This window comes from Lepidochelys kempii, chromosome 16 (assembly GCF_965140285.1).
Source record: "Lepidochelys kempii isolate rLepKem1 chromosome 16, rLepKem1.hap1, whole genome shotgun sequence".
In the NCBI taxonomy this organism is placed as follows: Eukaryota; Metazoa; Chordata; order Testudines; family Cheloniidae; genus Lepidochelys; species Lepidochelys kempii.
Genome location: NC_136395.1, coordinates 26802173 through 26827734, shown reverse-complemented (window position 1 = coordinate 26827734; position 25562 = coordinate 26802173). Strand labels below are relative to the sequence as shown.

Genomic DNA, 25562 nt, shown 5'->3' with positions numbered 1-25562 from the left:
AAGGCCCAGGGGTGACAGTGGACGAGAAGCTGGATATGAGTCAGCAGTGTGCCCTTGTTGCCAAGAAGGCCAATGGCATTTTGGGATGTATAAGTAGGGGCATAGCGAGCAGATCGAGGGATGTGATCGTCCCCCTCTATTCGACATTGGTGAGGCCTCATCTGGAGTACTGTGTCCAGTTTTGGGCCCCACACTACAAGAAGGATGTGGATAAATTGGAGAATGTCCAGCGAAGGGCAACAAAAACGATTAGGGGTCTGGAACACATGACTTATGAGGAGAGGCTGAGGGAACTAGGATTGTTTAGCCTGCAGAAGAGAAGAATGAGGGGGGATTTGATAGCTGCTTTCAACTACCTGACAGGGGGTTCCAGAGAGGATGGTTCTAGACTATTCTCAGTGGTGGAAGAGGACAGGACAAGGAGTAATGGTCTCAAGTTGCAGTGGGGGAGGTTTAGGTTGGATATTAGGAAAAACTTTTTCACTAGGAGGGTGGTGAAACACTGGAATGCGTTACCTAGGGAGGTGGTGGGATCTCCTTCCTTAGAAGTTTTTAAGGTCAGGCTTGACAAAGCCCTGGCTGGGATGATTTAATTGGGTATGGGTCCTGCTTTTGAGCAGGGTTTTGGGTATGGGTCCTGCTTTTGATGACCTCCTGAGGTCCCTTCCAACCCTGATATTCCATGATTCTATGATAGCTCCTAGGTTGCCCTGCTGAAACAAAGATCTAACGAGTTCAGGTTTTGTACTTAAATTTTAACATCCTCCTGCCTTAATGTAGCAGTTTTCAGATGAGCTTTGTTTTAAGAAATCCCAGCAAGGTTTCTTCTTCTTTGGTTCCCAGCACTTATTAAAATGCTTTAAATCATGTGTCCAATGTGCTGAATAGGGTTGCTGCATATACCTACCCATACAGCCTTTCTGTTAGAATAATTATAAGTGCATCATAAACCTTCCTGTGGCTCTTGATTAGATTATATTGTAAATGTTAGATTGTCTTCCTGCTTGAGTAACTTCTGAAACCGATGTTACCTTGAGTGTAAAGTCAATTTGATTTTTTTTATTATCCTTGATTCATTTTTTAGTCACTAAGAGATTAAATTAGTATTCTATGCTATTGTATTGTATTCACTACTGTTAAGGGACAATGGAAATATATATTGATACAACACAAAATGTGGATGGTTATTTAAAGAGGAATATTTCCACCGACATTTTCCATGTGAAAGGCTTACCAGCCTAACTTTAGATTTCAGTTTATATTGCATTTACTGTTTTTGATGGATCTTAAAAGTAAAGTACCTCCAACAATTCATTAGAATAAACAGCAAGGAAAAAATCTGGCAAGCTTTTGAATAACACAAATGGTTAGATTTAAAACTGATTGTGTAGTCAGTTATGAGATGTTACCATCCAGCATCGATAGCCTTCTAACAGAAAATGTTTTTGTCATCTGGGATAGAGCCCAAGTGTGTGCATACATTCCAGAAGATGGCAAATTTTAAAACTCTCACTTGGGAGTTGGAGCTTTTTTTCCTATAGCTTCTTTATGGGATATACTGAATAGTAAAGAGCAACAGTTGCTCCTTGGAGTTTAGCTCTTCATAATAAATATTTAAAGTGAATAAGAATGAGTGTTTTGCTACAAAGTTACTATTCTGACTTTTACTAGCTAGAACGTCTGGCTAGCAATGTTTTTACGTAGGTCATATCTTTCTACATAAAGGCATATAGATGGTATTTTGGACTATAAATGTTAAGAACTTTTCCATATTCAGTACTATGGAATAAGGCGTAAGAGGAATATATTAAACCTGTTGGTTTTGCAAAAGAACTGATTTATCTGTTCTTACTGGGCCACCCTTCTCTTCAAAAGGGTTGTAGTTGTCTTCTCCTTTATATAGAACGGTGGCCTTTGCAACATTACATATTAACCTGCTTTCCCACTCCCCATCATGGGATTGGTCAGAAGATAGTCTAGAACTTGATGGGCTGTTTCTTCACACACTGTACTTTGTTCTCTGTCTTGAGTAACTCCAATTCTAGATCCTGCCCTTAGATGATTCGAGGAATAAAATTACAGTGAATGAAACCAGTTGTGCAATGTGAGTCTAGGGCTTGAATTGATGGACTTGAGGACCAGATATGGCTGACTTGCTCTGTTAAAGAGGAGAATTATGTTGGATACATATTTTGACTAGGTGGGGGAATAGACTGACCAAATGGAAGGCGTGTTCCTTTGTGAAATGTTTACAAAGTAAAGTTCATAAAAACTATAAGCTAAACATAAGTAAAATATAACCCAGGCTAATCCACCTGCATTTCATTTTGAATCAGTTATGACTGAAGTTGTCTCATAGCCAAGTGTCATTTAAATAATGGCATGTATGTTTCAAAAGACTGTCTTTGTTCTTTTGTCTCTTAATACTTTCTCATTTTTCTGTTAAGGCTCATTCTTTGACATTGCCCACCTCTTTCATAGCACAAAGTTAGTTTTTCCTTACTCAGGCCAATAAATGAGAAATCACAGCAGGATTAACTGTATGTGGTGGGGTTTTTTTTGTAAGTGAAGAAAGATGTTAAGTTTGGACACGATTTGTGGTCAGAGCAGTCCCTCAGAGGAGGGGCAGTTGGGCCCATGGTCAGATGACAAGCCTTGGAACTACATTGTTGGCCAAGCGGAACGCAGGCCATCTGTGAAATGTGACAGTGATGAAGAGTGAAGGAGTGAGTGGTTCAGTGGGAAGAGAGTCTTCTCATTTTGTTCTTATAGAGTGATTAATCTGACTCCTCTTAAGGAACAAATTAGGACAGGAAATTGCATGTGAGCGTGTGATTCCATCCTTGAATTGTAAGGTAAAAGGCTCCAAAGCATTTGAGTTGATTATCAGGGGAAAAAATCAGAACAAATGCGGACTGTGGAATAACCCTCTCCCTCTCCTCCTACAATGCTGAGTGCAGAGAATAAACACAAAGACAAGATTACCCATTGTTGTTCCATAGCATTTTACAAGATAAAGTAAACAAAACGATTGAAAAAACCACTGCTTGAAACTGACTAAGATCTCTTGACATTATCCATCGCTTTTGGGTTATGAAGCCAGTTTTGGCCTTTCAGATATGACAAATGTACGGACTTGATCCAAAGTCATTGACTTCAGTGGGAGTGTTTCCACTGACTGTAATTGGCTAAGCTAAGAGTGCTTCATTCCTAACCAGAAGTGTAATATTTGAATGTGTATTCTGGGTATAAGTAGCAGTTAATGAACATGCCTATGTCCATTTACTTCGATTGCTGGCTGGTTTGAAGACTGAAAGATTGACCTTTAGGTCAGTTTTCAAATGAATGCTACAGCTTCATAAAGAGGAAATATCTTAATGGTAGTACTGAGTGATGACTAGATAAGGGTTTCTGCACCGTGTGTGTGCAGGAAGTGTAAAGGGAACAATCAAAGCAGCAGCAATAGCAGCTCAAGATATTTCCATTAGTAAGAATTAAAATATATATAAAACTTACAAGGAAGGATTTATTGAGTTAGAAATGACAGCATTAGTAGTTACTTTAAATTCTTGCCACATGCACAAATATATATATATATATATATATATATATATATATATATTTTATTTATTTATTTATTTTATATATATATTTGTGCATGTGGCAAGAATTTAAAGTAACTACTAATGCTGTGTGTGTGTGTGTGTGTGTATATATGTGTATATATGTGTATATATATATAATATATTGTGTGTGTTTTTAAAAATAGAACCTTAAGTATTTGAGACTCAGTACACACTGGGATCCCAATATTTGAAAGAGTCCTTAAAATTAAAATCATGTCTGTGTTCCATGATGGAGTATAAAATTATATGAAGTTTGAGTGAGATTTCTTTTCCAGTTGTCAAGACCATCATTGCTCTGGGCTTAGTTATTAATGTAAGGGTTTGTTCTGTGTACCTAGGGAAAGGATTTTGCATTTGCTTTTGGAGTCTAGTTCCTCTTTTTTTTTTTTTTTTTTTTTTTTCTTCCCAAATGGGAGGGAAGATTGTCTTGTGAGTATAGCACATGAGTGGTAATCAGAAGATGTGGGCTCTGTTTCAAGTTCTGTTAGACTGGCTGTGTGACCATAGATGAATCTCCATGCCTCAGTTTCTCTTTAAAATGGGGATAATTTACCCTACTGTGGTGTTTGGGCCTTAATTCATTAATGTGATAAAGTGCTTTGAGATCACGTAGTGGAAGTTTCTATATTCAGTAAATACAAAATATTTCATAGATGACTCTATATTTCGCATTTAGATCTGCACTCCTTTTTCAGGTGAAGAGCAATGCTGTCTGAGAAGTCTATAATGTACCCTCAGGATGTTGACCTACAAACAGACTGGCTTCTATTTACCAGCAGAGGCAAATTTGCTGCTGCTATTTACTTCTGATATGAACATATATAGTTTGTGATTTTCAGGATAAATAAAAGCTGAAATATAACAGATCATTTTTTTTAAAATTAACTTTAAGTGTGTTTGGTTGCTGCCCTAGTACTACTTGCCAGATTTTTATAATCTTTAAAACAAAACAACAAAAATCTCCCCTGGGATTATTTCATATGTATGATTAAGTTATTCAGTTTCTGACTTGAAAGCCTTTGGGGTGAAAGGTTAAAGATGTGGTATGTCTTTGTTGCCATACAATGCACTTCCTTAGCCTGAAACAAGGAGATGGGTACAGTGCTGTAGGCATTAATGACTAACCAGGAAATTGGAAGGATTAGTGTGCATACATTTATTTCTAATAACCCAGTTAATCCAGCGAGCATCTTGCGTTCAAAATGGTTGCAGCTGAAGTATAAATTTATTTGATTTAAAAAAAACAAAATTACAGGGTTTGCAGTTCATACTTCAACATCTGTTCTATGTTTAGGCACTGCATGTAAAAACTAAGTAAGTAGCTGTTCAGGGTGGCTATGTGAGGGTTAACCCATTGATACTTAGAGGGGAGCCCATTGATAAGGTATGAGAACAGCAGGAGGAGAGAAACTGATCCCATTGTCTTGTTTCTCTGCTAATGAGTTTCCAAAGCGCTGGGGCTCCTCTTCTACAGCAATCTGTCTGTTTGAGGTAATAGTGAGTAGTGGCTCTTTATCAATTACGGGTGGGGAAGTTCGTTCTTTGTCTTTGAATGAAAATTTGTCACTAGATCTGTAAGCATCTCTCTAACTTCTCCTAGCTACAGAGTAGCTTGTGATATTACACAGGGTGATAGTACTGTACCTGGTGCTGAGGGGTGTAACAGGCAGTTGTCGAAGGTAGTCTCTCTGGTGCTCAGTGCCCTCTATCAAAAGGGGCTTTTACGTTCATAAATTAATTTTTTTAAAAAAGAAATCTGGGTAGGTCACGTGATCGGAGCAGTTATGTTCTGCTACATTCTTCAGATGGGAGCAAGGGAATCTGTAATGCCCACCAAGTGCAAGCTGTGCCACTTGCAGTGTGTCAGGAGTATGATTCAGGGGTGGTTCAGTCCTATAACTGAATCCCTTTATAACTTATTAGGCCTGGTTACTTGCGAGTTGCTCCAGTTTTGCTTAGTAGTTAGGTGCTTGGCTCAGTCAGGATGTTCCTGCATTGCAGGTGGGAGCAAGCGTCGCAGCACAGGTAGACAGACTTGCAGTAGCAGGGCTTGAGCTAGTGTGCTAAAAAGAGTGTAGCTGTGGCTCAGGTGGCAGCTTGGGCTCTCAAGCTTGCAGACCAACTGTGTGTGCCTGAGCGTCGATGGCTAAACCCGACTCGCAGCCAGAGTCTCAACATCCGCGCTACTATTTTTAGCACACTAGCTTGAGCCCTGCTAGAGTCTCACTGGGCAGGGGGTTGCTCCCATCTGAAGTGTAGACATACCCTCAGTTCTCTCTGGTATCTCCAGGTCCAGTAAGGGCTGAACAGGGGTCAAGACTCCTTCCATACAGAGACCTGGAGGTGCACCAGAGTTCTTTGTTTAGAGCATGCTGGAGGTCATTTTTATTTTAGCTAGATTACTTCTGACCACTTTATCTAGGGGGAGGAGGGAGGATTTTTTTCTTTAGTTTACATCTTATTCATTTTTTTTTTTTTTTATTCTTGGTACCAGTGAGAGTGTGACCATTTGTTGGTGGGTGGCTCTGCTGGATTAGTTTGAAATTGTCTGTGTATTTAGACTGGTTGGCTCTTCTCTATTTTTAATCAGATGTTATATAGTTTTGTGCAGCATTTAGATGCTTTGCAAACAAGCATCTTACAGACTTAATTGCTGGAAGCTTTGAATATATCCCTGAATGATAAGATACTTTTTTTTCCTCTTACCATATGCCCAGGTATTATGCCAGTCTCAATTGCCCGCCATGAATAATACAAATAAATATTCCCTGCCTCTTGTTAAACTGACTCCTTTTCTTTTTGAGTACATTGCCATTCTGTAATACCTCTTGTTTCAAGCTATCAGTAGGACTTAGCTTCTCAGGATACTTGGGCCATCTCCCATCACAAACAGTAAATAAAAAAAACTTCTAGGCTTAATGACCATCCATTTTTATGTGGGCCTTTGTCCAAGAGTGTCCTCGGATTCTGGCTATTCACAGACTTCCCTTTATAAGCATATGTTCTTGTTCACTGGTGTGTAATGGTTGAATGGTAGCTGTTGTTTGGCGTGTGCTGGGTCAGAAGTGCTCCAGATGTCAGGGTGGAGTTCGGGGAGATGGTTGGGGCATCAGTGCTCAACTCCATGAATAACGGTTAAATTGAATTTGCCAGAATATAAAGGTGTAGGAGCTCCCAAGGCAGACTTAGAGAATTATAGTATGGTCAGTGCAGAACTAATAGGGCCCCTTTTAACCTTTGGAGTTCACTGGATTCTATGGATGTCTTTCACAAGAAATAAGTGACAGAATGTTATGTAAGCATCTTTTCTGTCAGTGTTGATGGAAAAATGTATTGTAAACGTGGGGTTCATATTATGATTTTTCTTTAGTCATATGTTTCAGTTCATTACTCAAAGTAGATGTCTCTTGAAATGGACTGTACCCATGTCATACTATAGCAGTGTACAAAAGGGGGTCTATTTTCATTGGTGCACTTAATCCTCTTTTACACTTGTGGGAGCTAGGCAAGTATACAGACATATAAGCCTCTTGGACTGCCTTTCATCTGTTGTGATGCATCCGTCAAGCTACAATATGCAAGAATTGAATTTTTAGTCTTTCTCTAAAAACATGTTTAAAAGTCAACTTTTCTATATGTATTCAAACATCTCCATGTCTTCCTTATAGGTAATTCAGCTACAGTGAGATGAATTATGGAAAGATTTATTTTAGCAACACTTGATGTAACAATCACTTCAGTATTATAAAATTTAATTTTTTTTTAAAAAACAAACAAACCCAAGCTTGAAAACTAAGTTAGAAAAAAATCTTTTTAAACTTGCTGTCTGAATTTGATAAAGAAATCACTGAGGAAAAACATAGATCACTATACTATTTTTTAAATAAAGTCATGGTTCTGAATAGAACTGCAGTTACAATAACAGATTTTTCTCTATTTGGAGCAGCAGAGTGTATTAAATTTACCATGAAGTTCTTTTCCCAAGTTTTTTAAAGTGGAGGTTAAAAAAAAAAAAATATTTGGAAATTTAGATTCAATTAGTGTGGGGGGGAAAAATGATTAACAGGTACAACTGGAAAAGTTACTTTAAAACATGATGTTTTTACTTCTGCTTTGAATGATTTCAAGTGTTTTGTCATCAAAAGATGGTTTTTAGAATGGTGTCACCATATCTAAAATGAAAGCTAATGACAGAGATGGCATCCTACAAACATGAGATAATAGCAGAAGGCAGATGTGGCTGGAATGAGCCACAAAGATAAAGTGCTTGTGGAATTGCACACTGCAGGAGCTAATACCATTTGTAAACATGGTGGAAAGTAGGCAGGGAGGTAGGTGGTCACAACAATTGGATTTCCCTTGACACTTCTCCTTGTCTATCACACAATCCCCATACCAGGGTAGCTGAACTCCTTAATGTAAGCTTCTCCCTTTAACAATAGAAGCCTGAAAGACTTGTGTTGGGAAGACCAACAATAAAGTAGGAAGGGTTCCAGTGATACTGGAAAGCTGTAGAAGACTCTGTATATAAGGCTTGCCTCAGGGAGTCCATTTAACAGATAATTGTGTCACTGATTTGCAATAAACTAGTTAGGTAGCTGTGTTGATGCTGGGAATGTTTTAGCACCATTGAGATATTTTGGTTGCAGAATATTGAATTTTTATCCCAGTTTTAGTGTTTTTCAGTGGAGCATGGCTTTTAGCACTTTCTGACGGGCTTGTTTGAAACTTTGTAAAGTACTAGAATTTTTGAAAAAGCAAACAATATTAACCTCTAAATGCCGATATGAAAGAACTAGGTCTAGCTACATGTTAGAACACAATTTAGTCTTCTCTATCTTATTGTAAGCTTTTCATTGTGGAGTATGTGCCTTGTTATATTTAAAAAATAAAGTAGTGGTTTTGGATAGGAGATTAAAAAATGGATTATGGAAATTGCATGAGATCCTTACGACTTCCCACATGATTTAAACAAGACTTAGCAGCACTGCTCTTTTTCTTTTTGACATGTTGTTGTTGCTTGAGGACACTAGTGTTTAAGTTTTAGGGCATGAGTTAGGAGGTGGTTAAGATGAGATCTACAAAAAATAGCCTGCATTACATTATTTAATAATGTATGGAGAAAATTCACAGAAGAAAAAACATGTTTGTAATCATGTAGAGTTCTACTCTTCAAAACTTCCTCCTCCCTCTTCCCCCCCCAATTATTATATTTATTGACCGACTGGGAGTGGAGATAAATAGTAACTTTGAATTTATAAATTATTCCCCATCTGCCTTTCAAGATGTGGCAATTTAATCAAAGAAGAAATTTCATGGAGAGATCTATCTTAGTAGGTGGAAATGTTTTGGATTCCATATTTGGCAATATGTATATGGTGTGAAATACAATATTTCAATGCAGTAGCATCCATCTCACTCCTTATCTTTCTGAAAAATAATTGAGAAGAGTTGCGTAATCCCTGATGTGTACTCTTGTGGGACTACAGACATGCAGGCTTTAACAGGTCTGTGTTTAGATATATAACAGCAGTTCTTACAAGATGTGTAGTTCTCTATGTGCCAGACACACAATCTGAGCTTCCCAGTGCCCGGCACTGGACTATGACTATGGGAAACAGATTAAATTGTCACATACTCACTTGAATCAGCAGAGGAAACCTTGTGGCCCCCTCAGTTATGATGCATCAGTGCAAGTTTACAAGATATATATATTCCCAATAAATAGTATTTCACTGTGTTTAATATGAAGAATGGCTGTGTCTAAATGGATAACTGATACGTAGCCTAAATATGGTGTAATAAGTTCTCTAAGCATCACTATTTGATACTTGATGTTATTTCAGCAGCTGGATCTTAATGTATAAAGTTGAGTTACAGCAGCATTGTCTATCTGGATTCTAGAAGATGTAATGCTTCTGCAACTATTACTTAAATCTGGTTTAATGTTGTATATGCAAAATTGTTCAAACTGTTAAAAACTGAGGTGAATTGCTCAGCCTTTTCATGGTAGCAGTAAGTAAGATGTATCAATTTAAAAAGACAAAAACAAAACATTCGGTGCTGATACTTATTTTTTCCCTTTGTAGGATTTTGTCGAGAGTCTTCCACAGAACATGATCCACCTCCTAGTAAGTACGAGATGTAAATGTTCTTGTTCCTTTCCAGAAAAGGATTAGTGCAGGAGCAGTACTCTAGTGGGTGTCAATGGGATATAGATTATATTAGAAGCCTTAAACTTTGTGAAATGTCTGCTCTCTCTCCTTTGCCTTTTGCTTGATTATTTTGGGATCAGGAGAGGAAGGTTTTCCAGAGCTCCTTGCATGGCTAATGGCTTCCTTTCCCCTGCTTGATGATGTCTCCTACCATAGCTTGTCACTGCCATTTCATACAGTGGCTTTAGGGTGCTGTTGAATCAGAGGGGCACTTGATACCCACAGAGGTGGAGTGTGCTAGCTCCATTAATGCTCCTAAGGGCTGGATATGCTCTTTATTGTGCTTGCTGTATCTTGCTTTATTATGCTTAGTCTTGCTGTCCTGTCATAGAATCATAGAATTGTAGGACTAGAAGAGACCTTGAGGTCTTCTAGTCCAGTCCCCTACCTTCAAGGCAGGTGGGAATGCTGGGCTTACTTGTGATCTGAACTACTTGTATGTTCTGCATGGCATCATGTTGTACTATTGCTAGATTACCAAAGAGGCCTTAGCTTGGATTTGCACACATTTCTTGAATAGCTAACTGTGACTGATACCCTAATGTTGGCTTATGCTCTTTGTGAAAAGCCTGTTTAGTGTGGTGATAGAAGTAGGTGTTCTACAAACGAGTATTTTTGTAATGGTTGCAAAGCTAATTGCTTTCCAAGATTTTATGGTATTTTCCCAAATCTTTTAAAGCCAGTGTTCCCAATGTGGGGTGTTTGAAACTACCCTCCCTTTCACTATAGTTAGAAGGGAGTGGCTGGAAGTTAAAGCCACACAAAATAAGATTAGAAACAAGGCACAATTTAACAGTGAGGTTGATTAACCATTGGAACAAACTACAAAGAGAAGCAGTGGTTTCTCCATTGTGCCAAACACAAATTATTGAGATCAATAGAAGGGTAACTGGGTGAAATTGAATAGCCTGTGACGTGTAGGAGGTAAGACCAGATCTAATGGTACTTTTTTGCCTTAAATTCTATGAATGTATGAAGAGACTGAAGCCTACATCTATATTTCTTGGTATGTGACACTTCACTATATTTAAGTCCACATGTGCATGATCAATGGATACAAAAATCAAACTGTTGAAGCATTTCCTTGCCATGACATATTTAAGTAACTGACTTCTACAGGAAGTCATCTGGTAAGACTTCTTATTAAGATAACATAATAGTAGTAATCACTTAGTGGGCCATGAATACAAATATTTCTGAGAAATCTGGGGAAGTGCTTTACATTTCTGAATATTACCTGCCATAAGCAACATCATTTAGTGATCTCTGAGGAAGATGAGTGGTATTGCCTCCCATTTATAGAGGAAGAAAATTAGTGGGTGTTTATGCTAAAATGATCAGCAGTGAAATATTTAACTATTTAGATTTGAATTATCCTCATTGGGTTTCAGAGATCTCATTTCATATAGCTGAATGCCCAGGGCACATCTCAGAGTGACTATTTCACATTGTCTGTGGTGATAAATGACTGAATTTGCATTGATTTACACTGAGGATACAGTTGAAAGTTCTTGTGGCAACCAGGGGCTGGTGGCTTAATTTTTTAAATGAAAGCTTTTGATTCTAGAAAACAAATGTAGCACGTTCTGTAGAATTGTGGACTACAAAAGTCCCTAAATAGAGGGCACTTGGATATAGTATTACTAATTTAACTCAAACCCATAGCAGCTCTGTTTTTGCTTTGCTATATCAAGTGATGACTGACTCGTAACACAGAGTATTTGCACGTGTGGGCCAGACTTTCAAAAGAACTCACTTCCCAGCTACTCCCACTTAAGTAGCAAAGTGGTCACAACATCAAAAGTGCTGAGCACCCAAAATGTTCTCAGTGACATACTACACGCTTCAGAAAGTCTGATCCACAGCTTCTGTACTCAGCTCCGGGAAAGCCAGCAGCACTGCAGCTTTTATCTCCTTTGCATTCAGTGTCAAAGTGTTATGGATCTTTCTTCAAAGTAGCCGCCGTGTTGGTCTGTATCCGCAAAAAGAAAAGGAGGACTTGTGGCACCTTAGAGACTAACCAGTTTATTTGAGCATAAGCTTTCGTGAGCTACAGCTCACTTCATTGGAATCCATTGTGTTCATAAATGGAAAGTAAGCCTGGCTCTGAGAGATCCTGTACTGGTGAAAGGTAATGCAAAAAGCTTATGTAGTGAAAAATAACTCGAATGATCACTTGTCTTTATATTCATCAGGTGAGACTAGATGTCCCACCATGGTGTAGGGTGTGTGTGTGTGCGTGTACCCCTCAACTTCAGCTCTTGAGATATCCTTGGGCTGCTACACTGTTGCATATTTCCACTTCAGCAGTGTATAAGGTTGGAATGTTTCTATTTAAACGTTTGTTTACGTTCTATATTCCAGAAGGGTTGGCATCTTAACTGCCTTCCTGCTGCTATCAATACTTAAGATTCCTGTGTTGCTTCCTGGTGTGTGGGAGTCTCTTTGCCAAGCCACAGATGCTTAATACAGATGTAGGTGTGAGATCCTTGTAAATTTTCAGTGTTCTTGGCAACTGTTTGTGAGAGAGGGACAGTGTAACTTGCATGCTGTTCTGCCTGCTGATGTAGAAATAACCAACATCTGCTCAGAGTGCCATGTCCTAACTACCATAGCCTCTCTACACTTAGAAAGATGACGACCTTATGTAGCATTACTCACACTCAGAGCTGAGATCTTGAAAGTCCAATGCTATGTCACAGGTTCAGGCTAAGTTCATTTCTATGAGTAGCCTCCATATATCCCTTCAATTAGCATAAGTGGGGACAAGGGCAATCAAAGGTCAAGAGAAGTTCAAAACAGCATAACTTTTTCTTGTTGGCCCTAATCCTGCAATGCTCACCAAGCTTTTCTTCATCATCGTGTTTACTATACAGCTGTAAAACTTGAAGAACAAGGCCTGGCCTAATACAAGGGAAGCTGGAAATCTAACAGTTTAAGAATAGATGGTATTGCTGCTTAAAACAGGAGAAATAATTGATTTATGTTATGGTACCCAATTAGGCTGTAAAATGAGAAACACTTAAAGCAACCCTGTGGCTTAAAGGCAGCTCTTCGCTCTGATTTCTGTTCAGTAAATAGGAGGCACCGTAATAAAGGTCATCAGCTCCATGAGCTAAATTATTAATTCCTTTCATGCCACTTGGGCTTGTAAACAGTATAGAATACAACAAAACAATCGGCACTGTTCGCTTATTGGCTAGAGAAAAGGTCATGGGGTAAGTAGTTGGACTGGCAACAGCTGTTCTTCTTAATCAAGCACATATTTTGTCCTTTTCATCATCTTTCAGAACAAACCGGTTTCCAAAATTTTAACTGTCTATAAATCCATATCTTCTCCACTTCACCCCCTCTTAGCTAAGCCGTTCTTAAAAGTTAAACATGTTGTATGTAATGAATTACAGGAGTACAAAGGTGGGGAGGAAGAACCAGCAATCTTGTATATTTAGGAGCTTTCTGTTGAAAATGGAGTTTTGTGGGTTTTTTGTTAGCTTAGTATAAATGATACATGCTTAAAATCCAACACTCCTTGAGAAAGTGGAGTAAAATTTGTGCTTGTAAGCAGCAGAGGAGAGTAAAACATTATTGAAATTAAAACTTTAAAGTGCATAGTTTATTATGATTTAAAAGCAATATCAGGAATTTGTTTTGCTCTGAACATCACTATGCTAATGGTACAAGAATAGAAATTTTGCTCTAAATGTTAAACATTTTAACTTTTGATATGTTGTACAGAAAACCTGCAGATTTTCTGTGTATATAAGTTTGGCATGTAGTCCACTGGCTGAGCAGGACTAATTTTTTCACTGTTTATTGTACTACTATTTGTAAAATATCTGCAGCAATAATGTGATTGCTGCACATCTTTAAACTTGTTAAATGGAACAAAAGTGCACAACAGTACCTTAGTGTTCAAGGAAATCTACCACAAACCATAATTATCGTAACAAACTATTTAATGTTATATTTGAAGGTTATGAGAGCAATGTCATTGTGGCATTAAGCTGAATAACCTGTAAAACTTGTTGACTTGAAAATCTAAAACCAAGATCCTTAAAGAAATGCATACCTCACTGCATTTGTCTTGTAAGAGGGGTAGTTTTAATCAAGTAAGCTTTCATATTGTAGAATGAAACTCTGTAAATTATTACAGATGTTTGCAGGTGTAGCTTACTGCTTTAAGTGAGGCAGTTATTCAGATGTCATTTCCCTTATGTTGCTGACCACTTCTAGCTGAGCCTGTTCTCTGCCATCTGACTGACTCAGAAGGCAGCTGACCCCTCCTCCTGCAAACAGCAGCAGGTAACTTACAGATGGCCATCTGTTGACCCATTACTTTAGCCTTTTTGAAAGCTAACGGAGTTGCCCCCATGCCAGTTTAAATATTAGTGTGCACTTACCCCTCCAACATCTTCAGCCAATTGTCACTTTTATACTTGTGCTTAGGTTTTCATGTTACAATTCAGCAGTATATGAAGATGGTCTCAGATGAAACTCTTCCCAGTCATCTAACATAAACTAATTTAATACATATTGATTTATAGCTAACAAGAAGGTAAAGGTATGGTTAGTGCACTTTCAAAGGGCCAACACTTCAGTCACTGAGAGGAGATGGGGACACACAAGGTAGAAAAAACCATAAGAGTAATATAAACTATCTAGAAAACTTGGAAAACTGTTGCATAACATGAGCATGTGATCATTGAAACTGAAAGTGCAGTATCACCAAGCAGTGTTCCAAAAGATTGGTGTCAGAAATGCCAGGAAGAATAAACTCAGATATAAATGAATACTCAGCAGATCTGGGCAGTAAAATGTCTCTCCTGTCCCCCACTGGAGTGTAGCAGGACGCCTTTGAGAACCCTAAGCTCCCACTAATAGTCTTCATCTTAACATTCTTTTGTCCATGACTGCTGCTTCATATAGTATGTTATCACTATTCTCATTCCATGTACTAAGGCAAAGTAGGGGTAGAAGCCAAACATTCTTGAGAAGTGAAGCTAGAGTTAAGTAGGGAATGAGGGGCAGTGTAACTACAGTGCTCTGCCCACAGTGCACATCTGCTGTTTCCTACAAGAATGGTCTGTTGTAAACGCTTAAACATTTGTAGCTGTAGTGTACCTCATTACTGTAGCATTTGGACACATTTCACATTACAAACAGATGTATAAACACCCACCAGGAGCAGCAATACTGTCTGTCTTCAATCGTTCATTAGTCCACCAGCGAATAAATTGGAAAAATAGGAAGATAAAATGCAGGAAAGACTTGGCCAAATACAGACCCTTGTATTGTGTTATGAAGGTATGCTGCCAGGAGTGAGTTCTAATGGTTTAGGAATGGAGTGTTGTATATTGCTACATTGCGTTTGGTTTTACGGATAGATATGGGACATAATCTACCAGCAAGAAAACTGATAATCTTGAGATTCTCCTGCTTGCTGGCTTTAGGAGATCATGGGGATGTGAAGAAGAGACAAATTCAAATAACTCTATAAAAGCAGAGTCACAAACCTGTATATCCAGACCATAATGAAAAGGTAAAATATAGGAAGTATTACTGGGGGGCAGGAAGAAATATGATACAATGCCTGGGAATCCTGGACTTGCTTTTCAAAAACAAATCCCTGTTGACAGTGATTTCTAAAGTGAGACTAGAAGGCTTTATCTGATCTATGATCACAACTGAACCTATTTCTGGTAGATGGGTCCTTCCCAGATGTAAACTTCTCCAAAGTTAGGGCTCCTGTCTGGAGTCAGACCCATCTCTAACCTTGGCGCCTCTTTCCTAGCATAGGGTAAGAAATGAGTCTAGCTTCCTCTCCCAGCTGTATAATATTCTTCTATATCTGATACAAGCTCAGGGCTTCCTTGTACTGGAGGGGAAACTACTTTTGGTTAAGCTGCTGATCAAATGTTGGGAGAGGGCCCCTGCATTATGCAGTGTTTTGAAGGGGATCTCCTTTCTGATAAGAATCCTTTTGAAGGGGCTCCAGATCTTGTTTGGATCTCATTTTCTTGACCCTTTCTGCCATTTCTAGTACTGACCCATTTCAGAGGTTAATATGTAGAATTTAAAGCTGATGGAGCCTAGAGTTTAGGAATTCTTTGAAAACTGATGAAAACATAGTTGTTTTCAGAGACAGTTACAAATGCCTGTTATCTGATTAGAGAAATGAATGCTTTAACAAGCAGGTCTGGAAACAATAGCACATGTGGGTATGGAAGATAGAAATCTCTTAAAGGGGATGGAAGGTAAAATAATATTGCTTAAATAAAAATCCTAACTGGAGTGCTAGTTTCTTTTGGTACATTGGTATATATTAATAAAATGACATGAAGAAATACAGTAAAGGTAACTTTCTGCTGTAGAATAAACATTTAAAAATACGTGACATTGACAAACTAAATATAAGGTGTATTTGTGCTTGTATGTTTGTTATCGGGAGAGTGTCATTGGCTGCTACAGCACTTTCAGTTGCGTAACTGTTTTCACCCAACCTGTTTCCAGAGGCTTATGACTTGCTGAAATTTTCCAGTCTTGGTCTCGGCCCAAAGGCAGGGTTGGTGGTGTGGTGTGTAGTTTTTGTTTTTGGTCTTTTTGTGTGTGCAAACTTGGAGTAAAACTGGTTCAGTTGTTTAAGTTATTAGTAAAGAGAGTGAAATACTTTCTCCATGTGAAAGAATTGTTGAGCTTCCTTTGACTACTTTTAGCCCAGCACTTTCTACTGCAGAAAGTTAAACTTGCATTGAAATAGCCACAATTGATTTTTCTGGAAACATTTGGTTTGCATAAGATAAAGCTATGACCCTCTCACAGGATGTGTAGTAAGTCCATTTTGATACTTTTAGTAAGGTCAAAGAGTATAGTTAAGACTGTGCATGCATGTGTGGCATACTGATGGGGTGAAATGGTTAGGGTGGGCTGCTACATTTTGTAAGGTTTAAGATGGCTTTGTACAACTCAAGTTTTCAGAAGGACAAACTTAACTCCTAAGGCGTTCCACAGTTTTGACATTTCTCGGATTTTTGTGCAAGTCTTGTAATACTTACTGTTTTTTATTCAAACCCCAGCGCCTGAAGTCATGTGATGCTCCCTTTTCAAATGAAAATGACTAAATTTCTAGTATTTAAATAGAGTAGCTTGAAAACATGAATCAGGCACAACTGAGCATTGCAGTGATGTCTGCTTGAATCTGCATTCTGGGGTTAGGGTAAGTGCAGTCTTCCTTCCAGCTACTTTAGTGGCTTCCCTCCAAAGTCTCTCAAAACCAGGCATATAAAAATCCCACAAATACATTATTTTTAATATAATTTTTAGGCCAATGTCATGACTTTTGGGGTGTGCGCTTTCACTGGTGGTAAACTATATATAGTTGAGATTATGGAATTTAGCTGCTTGTTGTAAATTGGCAACATTGCAGAGTAAAGGTACTTTTCATATCTTTATTTTTTTTTTTAAAAACTGACAATCTAGAAAATTCCATCCAAAAAGCTACATTTACAAGAATGTTCAGGTTGCATGAATAAGCATTCAAGTGTCGAAATACCAAAGTTAATGTTAAAATAATTTAAATATTTTATGCCCAGGCAAACATATACAACATGGCAGCGGTACATGTGTGTAATGTCTGTTTGGAGATCTGTCAATTTTAGGGGGATTTAGGGAGGAAAAAATTAATACTCAAATTTGTTTTCTCAGATATAACAATTTAAATTAGCCTTTATATGCAACTGTCTAATACGATGAAAATGGGGGATGGAGAGATGGACATATGAGTGTAAACATACATTTATTTAACTTTCAAAATTAAATATGGCAATTTCTATTTTAAAGAAATGCAAGTGCCTAAACAATTTTTTTCTTATTAGCTACAGATGTCGAACAGATGAGTTTCTCCTCACCTGTGCTTCCCATGAACTCTGTGGGCAGTAAGTACCTTTCTTTCTCACATGACCAGGTTGCATTTCTTTTTCATTGACTGACAGCTTTGTTTGTTTTGAGGTTGCCAGTGAATTGAAATAGTACTTCAGTGTAGAAGTTTTGAAGAGCAATGCAGTAAAAAAAAAGTTCACTTAAGGAGCATGGCATTCCACTTTCAGGAAGAATTCTCCCCCTACCCCGACAACAGTGCCCTCGACCTGGTCTGTACTGGGTGTTGCCATCATAGCTATGTCAGCTATGTGCATGGATTTTTTTTTTTACACCTGATATAGCTATGCTGGAAAAACCCTTAGTGTAGATTCACTTGATCTGGTACGACACTTCTATACCAATATAACTGCATCCACCCTATAGAGTTTGCTGGCTTAACTAGCAGTACTCTTCCCATGGAGATGTGGTCTTATCTGCAGACGTTCTCCTAGTCATGCAGACCAGGATTTTCAAAGGAGATGAAGGGAGCTGGTGCCTGGCTTAAGTGATAGTGGATTTGGGGCATTTTTAAGAATCTTAGCTTCAGGACTTTCAGAATCCAGTTACTTCACTAGTAATGGCTTATTTTTCATCTCCATCTAGTGGTAATTAGTGTATCTGAGGACTAAATGTAAGTAATCCACTAGGTGGCAATAAGTCCTTATCAGAGACCAGAGTTTATAGGTGTAAATTCTAAATATCTAATTCTAAACAGAGGCAGCAATTCAGTGCAGATTTCTCCTCCTTAAAGACAATGTATTTAATTTGTTGGAAACTCCCTGGGGCATTCTCAAAATAGGTAAACAATTAACTGGCAGTTCATTTAGAAGATAATGTTCAAATAAGTTTCAGGGGCAACCACCTAAACCCAGGGGTTCAAAGTCCAGAGATGCTTTGTCTCCTTGACCTCATTGTGCTGGGGGATTGTACCTGCTTGCACCCTAGAAACCATTTAAATCTTTGAAGAAGCTTTCACATAGTGATGTAGTTTTTTGGAGAGTATTTTAGCTATAATTATTTTTGGTGGTTTGAGCATTTAACATATGCTCCTACGCCCTGAATTTCAAAAGCATATGTGCAATTTCTTGCTTACTTGGTCTATATAATTAGTGATTGCCTGGACAAATCAGATTTTTTTGTGCAAGTGGTAAGGTCTGCATCTTGATTATTGTTGTCAAATACAAATTGACAGTTCTACACATGTAGTTGTAGTAACTGCATGTGCAAATTAGGTGCACAAACTGAATGTGCATATTTTTGAAAATCAGCTATGATTATTTTAACAAAATAGTTTAACATTAAATCTTTGTTGCCCAGCATTACTTAAATTTATAGGTGTCACATCTCCTTAAGGCACAAAGTGTATTAAGGTAAATGTTATTTTGTATAATGTCCTAGCATCTGGATATATTTGCTGAATGCTCAAGGTAAGGCTGCCTAATAGCAAGAATTGAACTATGGCTTTCACATTTTTTTGCATCGTGGTATTATGGCGATGTGCTTGTCAACACTGGATAGTCATCTGTTTTTCTTAGTTGATGAAATGGAGAAGGCTTCCTACTTTGCTGCTTCTTTATGAAATCCTTTCCGGACTTTCAGAATTACATGAATGCAGAGGAAAACTCCAAGTTCCCAGATACTTGTTTATGTATCAAAAACTTTTATTTAAGGTCTGCAGAGCACGCACCTTATCCTTGGCTTTTTGCAGCTTATTGTGCCAGTGGACCATCATTTTGCTGTGCCTCTCCTGGCTTATTAGGCATTTGCTTCAGATTTTTGTTTTACTCAGTATCACTGACTAAATTAGTTTTACTAATGCACCTTTGCAGCTGAGATGAACATGCTTTGTGTTGTGTTGGGATTGCATCTCTTCTGCTCTACCTCAACGGGCATACAGAACTGTCACTGTACACTAACCATAATTTCCTTATGGAAAGCACTAGTGTGTGTGCTGCCTTCATTTCATTGTAGGTCAACATTGTTCACAACATCACTGACAATGTCTAAAGGGAACAGCTGTATTTTGAATGAAGATCGTCCAAATTTTCTACAGAAAGCTGTTCAAAATTGCACAAGGGCAAAAACTGTATCGAAAACCAGGAATCTTCTGTTTGTTTTGACCTTCTTGAATTTTTAAATATGTGAAAACATGCCTACTCTCCAGCTGAGACCTTGCAGGCTGCTTTTTGTAAAATCATGCTGAAGTATTTATACCACTATAAATCCTTGAAAATAGGGTGTTTCACGGGAGCTGTACTGAGGTGGTTGTGCCAAAATGGAGGTGGTTACATTAAGTGAGCAAGGCCTTTCAGTGTCTGAGGCTTGGGGAAAGAAGATCCTTTAAAACACCAATTCTGCAGAATTCCATCTGTGCTTATCTTTACACCTGAGCAGTCCCGTTGGGCTCAATGAGGATATTCATGTGTGTAAAATTAATTACGTGCATTAGCTCTGACCCTGCAAAGAATTAAGATTCCAAATACTGTTAGAAGCATTTGAAAACAATTTGTGAAAACAATCCAGCAGTACTTTCTAGTTTCCTGTACCCTTGGGACGTATTTTGCTTCAGAGAAATTCCAGCCAAAGGGAAATACAGTCTGTGCCTTTAAAAAGAGCAGTGCCTTCCATTCTGCTGCCGGAGAAACAGGCCCTTTCAAGGATCTTAAAGCTTTAAAAGAAAACAGTGTGTGGTTTTTTGCGGGTGTGGTAGAGGAGTGTGTTTTGACTCATCTTTGAGATATGAAAAGACAAAATGGTCAGAATTCTTTTGTGGGGTGCGGAGGGGATTGTGAAAGTCTGCTCATCTGTGTTTAGATAAATGATTCTATAAGATTGCAGGACCTTCAGGTTCAGGCAATTTAACAGATCACAGATAAGACAAGTGCTGTGTCCTTTACTAATGTGTTACCAGGTGACTAGATTTCACCTAGTTCTAAGTAAACTAGCTATCCTTGATATAAAATTCTAGAAAAGTAAGCACAACAGGAACTCCAGTCTGTTTCAGGATGGTCATTCATGTTCTAGGAAATGAAATGGTAATATGAACAACTACGAAGTATTATGCTCTGTTTTCACTGGCTAGTTGGTAAAGCCTTTGACCATGTGTCACTTCCCCAGAAAAGCCAGGCTGGGAGTGGCCACACCTGTGAACACCTCGCCATATCAGTCTGTCACCAGCAGCTGCAAGAAGGTTTGAGACCTGCTGCTCAGATCAACAAGAAAACAATACAAATCCCCTTTTGGTTTTAATATTTGGCTGATTGGATTCTAAGAGTTACTGGGCTGTTACTTAGCCTTAGGAGCTCTGTGGCAAGCTTCTTGTAGACATCCCTTCTAATAAGGTAGCTGGCTCCAGCTTTCTGGGCAGGTTTCTCTGTTTGGGGCACCTCAGAAACAACCAGAGGAGTAGAGAAGCAGGCAGAAGGGTGCAAAAATGCCTAGGTTATCTGGGGGTCAGCTGTGTCCCTCCGTTTTATTGCTTTCTTCTGAACAGCCAGCTCTGGAGGGACAAAAGGGAGAGCCTTTCAGACAGTTAGTAGGTGGTAAGGGTCTTTTGGTCTATTATTTCTGAACGCTTTCCCACTCTCCCTTAAGGTTTGAATCAGCCCTTATGTGACTGTCTTGTTGACTGTGGTCATGTGGTTGCATATGTAACATTGCTTTGCTCATTATGGTATTCAGTGGAACAACAGGTATGCTCCACGTGAAGGCTTCCCTTATCTTTCCCTTGAGCAGGGGCTTAGGAAACCTCTATAAAGTTCAAGGAGCTCACTTAAAGATCATCTCAAGAGTGAACCTTTCAAATATTACTTATTTCTATAGCATAGCAGCTTGTGTGTGTTTCCCTTCAGATTTCTCTTCAGTGATATCTCAGGACACAGAAGCCATTCTCCTTCTGTCGTATGCAGAAGGGGGAGGGAACCCTGTAAGGGCAGGGTACACACAGTGTTGAAGGCCTGAGATTTAACAACCTTTATTAGCACAGAACCACTACCCCTTGAAATTCCAGCCCATGCAGGGAACCATTTCATTCAGGTGTACTGGAAGAACAGACCTCCAACACAGGATCAACTGATCATGGTCAGAGTGCTATCAGTTATGTCCTAAGAGCTAACTTCATCCCTGATAAGCCAAGATGTACCTGTGAAAGTGTTGCAAGATATCAGTGGCCTTGATCAACAAGAAAAGGTACCAGATCCTCAAGTACGCAGCTATCATCAAGTACGCAGAGTCTACTGAGGACAGTTGCATCAGGCAGAATTACCATGCTTGGTGGTGTCACTCCAGGCATTGTGTAATGAAGTGCCCAGATCTGGTTCAATCTTGTGAATTCACAAATCTCTGGGGCAGCCCCGTGGGTGGTGCCAGGTGGGGTCAGGGCATCCACCCCTTTGCTCCTTGATGGAGAGCTTGAGAGCACAGTGTGCTCAGATATTTTTGTCCATTCTGGAGACAGGGCTGAAGCACACAATGCTGTTTCTAAATGTCATGAGCAACTGAAGGAAGACCAGATCTCTGTGAGATTGACTTTTCTCATAGTCAAGCCACTTCATCCTCAGGATCTGGTGCTGACCGCACATATGGAATGCCTCTAGCCACTCCAAGTCTGACTGACTGTAAGAGGTTTTAGGTTTCTGACCCATATAGCAATACAAGTACTGTAGTATGCAGGGTTGATAGACCCTGAACTTTGTCTCAGCACAAACATGTTTTTGCATCCATTAGCAAGCCTTGGACTTCATGTAGAAGGTGGCAAACCCTATTTGTCGAATGTCCAGTTTGCTGCAACTGTTGAACTCTGCTTCATCAACACTCTCCATGGTACATGACCCCCCGTCGATTCTGGTGGCCCAGCTCCAAAGGTTCTGGAGCTTGGTCTTCTGCCATGAGATGTTCAACCCCATGGTATAGGCAATGTCCTGGGGGTGGGCCTTAAATTCTGTGAAACCATACTCTGGGTGTCTAATATTCTCTTTTCCTGGACGAAGGATAGAAGGGAAGGGAGAATTTTCTGTATTGTGAAGCATAAAAAATAAGTAGGTAATAAGCTTTGTAGCAGGCGGCTAAGCAGGCAAAGGATAGTGGAGTGTATATCCCAAGTTCTTCAAGTGGAGGTTCAGGCTGTGTCTTGTTCATCTGTCATCACTCCCTCCCAGAGGAGGACCTGTTTTCAGCAAGTCTTTTCCCAAATGGAGATTAATAGGCGGTAGCTACAACCTGTTCTCCCATGGCCAAAAGAATGACTGGTTTTTTTCTGTTCATAATGTTCTCCAGGACAATTTAAATAAAAAGTAAATGGCAGAAATGAGCTGGAGTGTCCCTGCATTGTCCAGAGATCCTGGTTCTCTTGTATCCAATTCAGGAGGCAACCACCACTAAGTTCTACCTAGCCCACAAGAAGGCTCTGTTCTCGGGGGTCAAATTCCCCATGCAAACTGAATATCCTATTCTATAAACAGAGCGTCTTCAAGGGCCAGGTCTGTAAATGAGGAATAGTGCTAAGTCATTAGTATGGATGAATCTAATCAAGACAGGGAACATGTCTTGTTTGGAGTTCTTATAATAAAGTCTTAGTATGGGCCAAAACCTCAGATGTTCTAAAATCAAAGTGGTAGACATTTCTAGCTCGCTAGAGATGGCAGGAGTGTCGTCTTAACCAGACACACTATTTCCTAGAGCTCCCTTGCTTTTCAATGCTACACCAATGAGATCTTCCTCTTGGGACCTAAATCTTGTATTAAATGCCCTGTCTAAAGCATCCTTTGCATTTCTTGTCAAAAATGCACTTAGATTTTTTTTATCTTTAAATGTTGTCATCCTAGTTTCAATATCTTTGGCAGAGTGTTTTTGGAGGGTAAGATCTTATTGTGAAACAGCAGTCCCACAACTCTCATGATAGCAAAGTTGTGCTAGGATTTGACAGTCTTGATTCCCCAAACAAACCTAATTAAAAGAAATTTTGTCTTCCATACTTTTCTGCCCACATGCGAAAGACCATTAAAATAAATTAAATCCTAATCAGTGGAACAAAAATAAAAAACTGCCCCACCTATGGCATACTCTTGCTGTCAAGAGAGCTCCAAAAATCAACATTTTAATGCTAAGTACCCAATTCAGAAAAATCTCTAGCTCTGTTGGCCTGCAATATCTATCATAAATAAATGGGGGGGGGGGGGGGAAGAGAAGCTGCCAAGTGGCACACTTCAGAAGCATTCAAAGGTAGAAACTGCATTCCCCTTGAACATTTGGGCTCATTCATTCAGAGCCATGGAAGCCTCCTGGCCTGAATGATCATTTAAAACATAGAGATGTGTGGGGTGGCCAAATGGTCATGTTTACATACCTTCAGGAAGTTTTAAAAATTAAGGGTATAGTCCCTGCTGTTGGAGGGAGGGCTCTGCATCCTATGCTTACTCAGTACATCGATACATGTTTTTAAAAAGTCTAGCCCATTCATCCTTTGTTTCTCGCCCTGGTGACATGCTGCTGTTCGACATCCCATTGTGATGGATCTGTAAAATAGGGAAATTTAACTGAAAATTTCCTTTCTTCTGAAAGGAAGTCTGCTGATCCAACATACCTGGCACAAAGATTATAGTTCTGAGGAAGGCTTAAACTGTCAGTCTCCTCAATCTACTGTACAGGATCTAATCTATGTATATAAATAAAATCTCTTTCACTGGGATGAAATTTGAACTTCTTCTGCAGTTGGAAGTGATTGAGTTTTTGTTCGTTACCAGGCCGACAGCTCTGTTAGGTGACAATTGGGGGAGTATCTTGCTGTGAAGAGCCCTTAGCTGCTGGAGTTCACAGTACATTCACAAGCAATTCCATGGAGTCTCGTTGGGATGGAGAAAGTGTTACTGCAACTCAGTTTATGGGAGGGAAAATACATTTTTGAGGGGTGGTGCTACAAAACATTTGTGTGACTACAAGCAGCCACCTGTATTCTTGTCTGGAACCCTAATATCGTTTTTGTAGGGCTTTTATAAATGGTTTTAATTATTAAAAATCAAAACTGTTGGATTTTCTCATTACTGCATCTCCTAAAAAACCCCAAAAACCTGTTGCTGTTCACTTGCCGTGAAGTGGAGTCTTGTCTTGAGTCTGTCTGGCATTCTTTCTTGGTGCAGTAGATGAAAACCTCTCAACACTTCTTTAGATGTGAGATTCATAGGTAACATTTCAAAACTAGTTGTGATGTTTGGAAAAATATTCTAGTGTGGCATTTAACACTAAAAAGTCAATCAATTTATCATTCTTACACTTCACTTTTCTGTCAATATGCTTTACACAGGTCTCATTTCTCTTCAAAAACACCTTTCTTAATGCACAGGAGCATACATATAGTGCAAGATGTACAGTACTTTAATGCTGTGTGTCAGTGAGAAATCCAGACCTATACAGACCTGTATGAGCAACAGTTTATTTTGGTCATATCCCATACTTTGTGTTTCATATGTATGGTGTGGGGTATTCCCCTCGTACTTCTCTAGAAGCAGCATGTTGCTTGAAGATAGCTGATTGGGAGAACTGCTTCAGTTCAGTCTACTTGTGAAAAGGATCCTGAGAGAAGTGTCTGCCTTTGTGTGCAGGCTGAAGTCTGGAATCTGGCATGTTGAGGGCTGAAGGATTCTATTTACACTGCATCAAAAAGTATGAAAGGAGCCTCTTGCTTTCAGTGTTACATGAGAATTTGTGTCTGAAGGGTTTTAAACAAAATAGTTCATACTTTCAAATAAACATACCTACGTTCAGTTATGGGGTCTGCTCTCTGCAAGGGTTACAATGGCTCCTTTCATCAAAA

General features: G+C 39.0%; 1 protein-coding gene across 3 annotated transcripts in view; it reads left to right on the top strand.

Moving 5' to 3' along the window:
• The window catches only part of NR6A1 (nuclear receptor subfamily 6 group A member 1), a 189326-nt gene that overhangs the window by 25473 nt on the left and 138291 nt on the right, over positions 1 to 25562 (top strand). For 2 of the 3 annotated variants that reach the window (XM_073314003.1, XM_073314002.1), the window contains exons 2-3: positions 9716 to 9757; positions 17713 to 17772. In XM_073314003.1, coding sequence (XP_073170104.1) covers positions 9716 to 9757; positions 17713 to 17772 — 102 coding nt within the window. The remainder of the gene's footprint in view (positions 1 to 9715; positions 9758 to 17712; positions 17773 to 25562) is intronic. The other variant, XM_073314004.1, reaches the window with a different exon arrangement.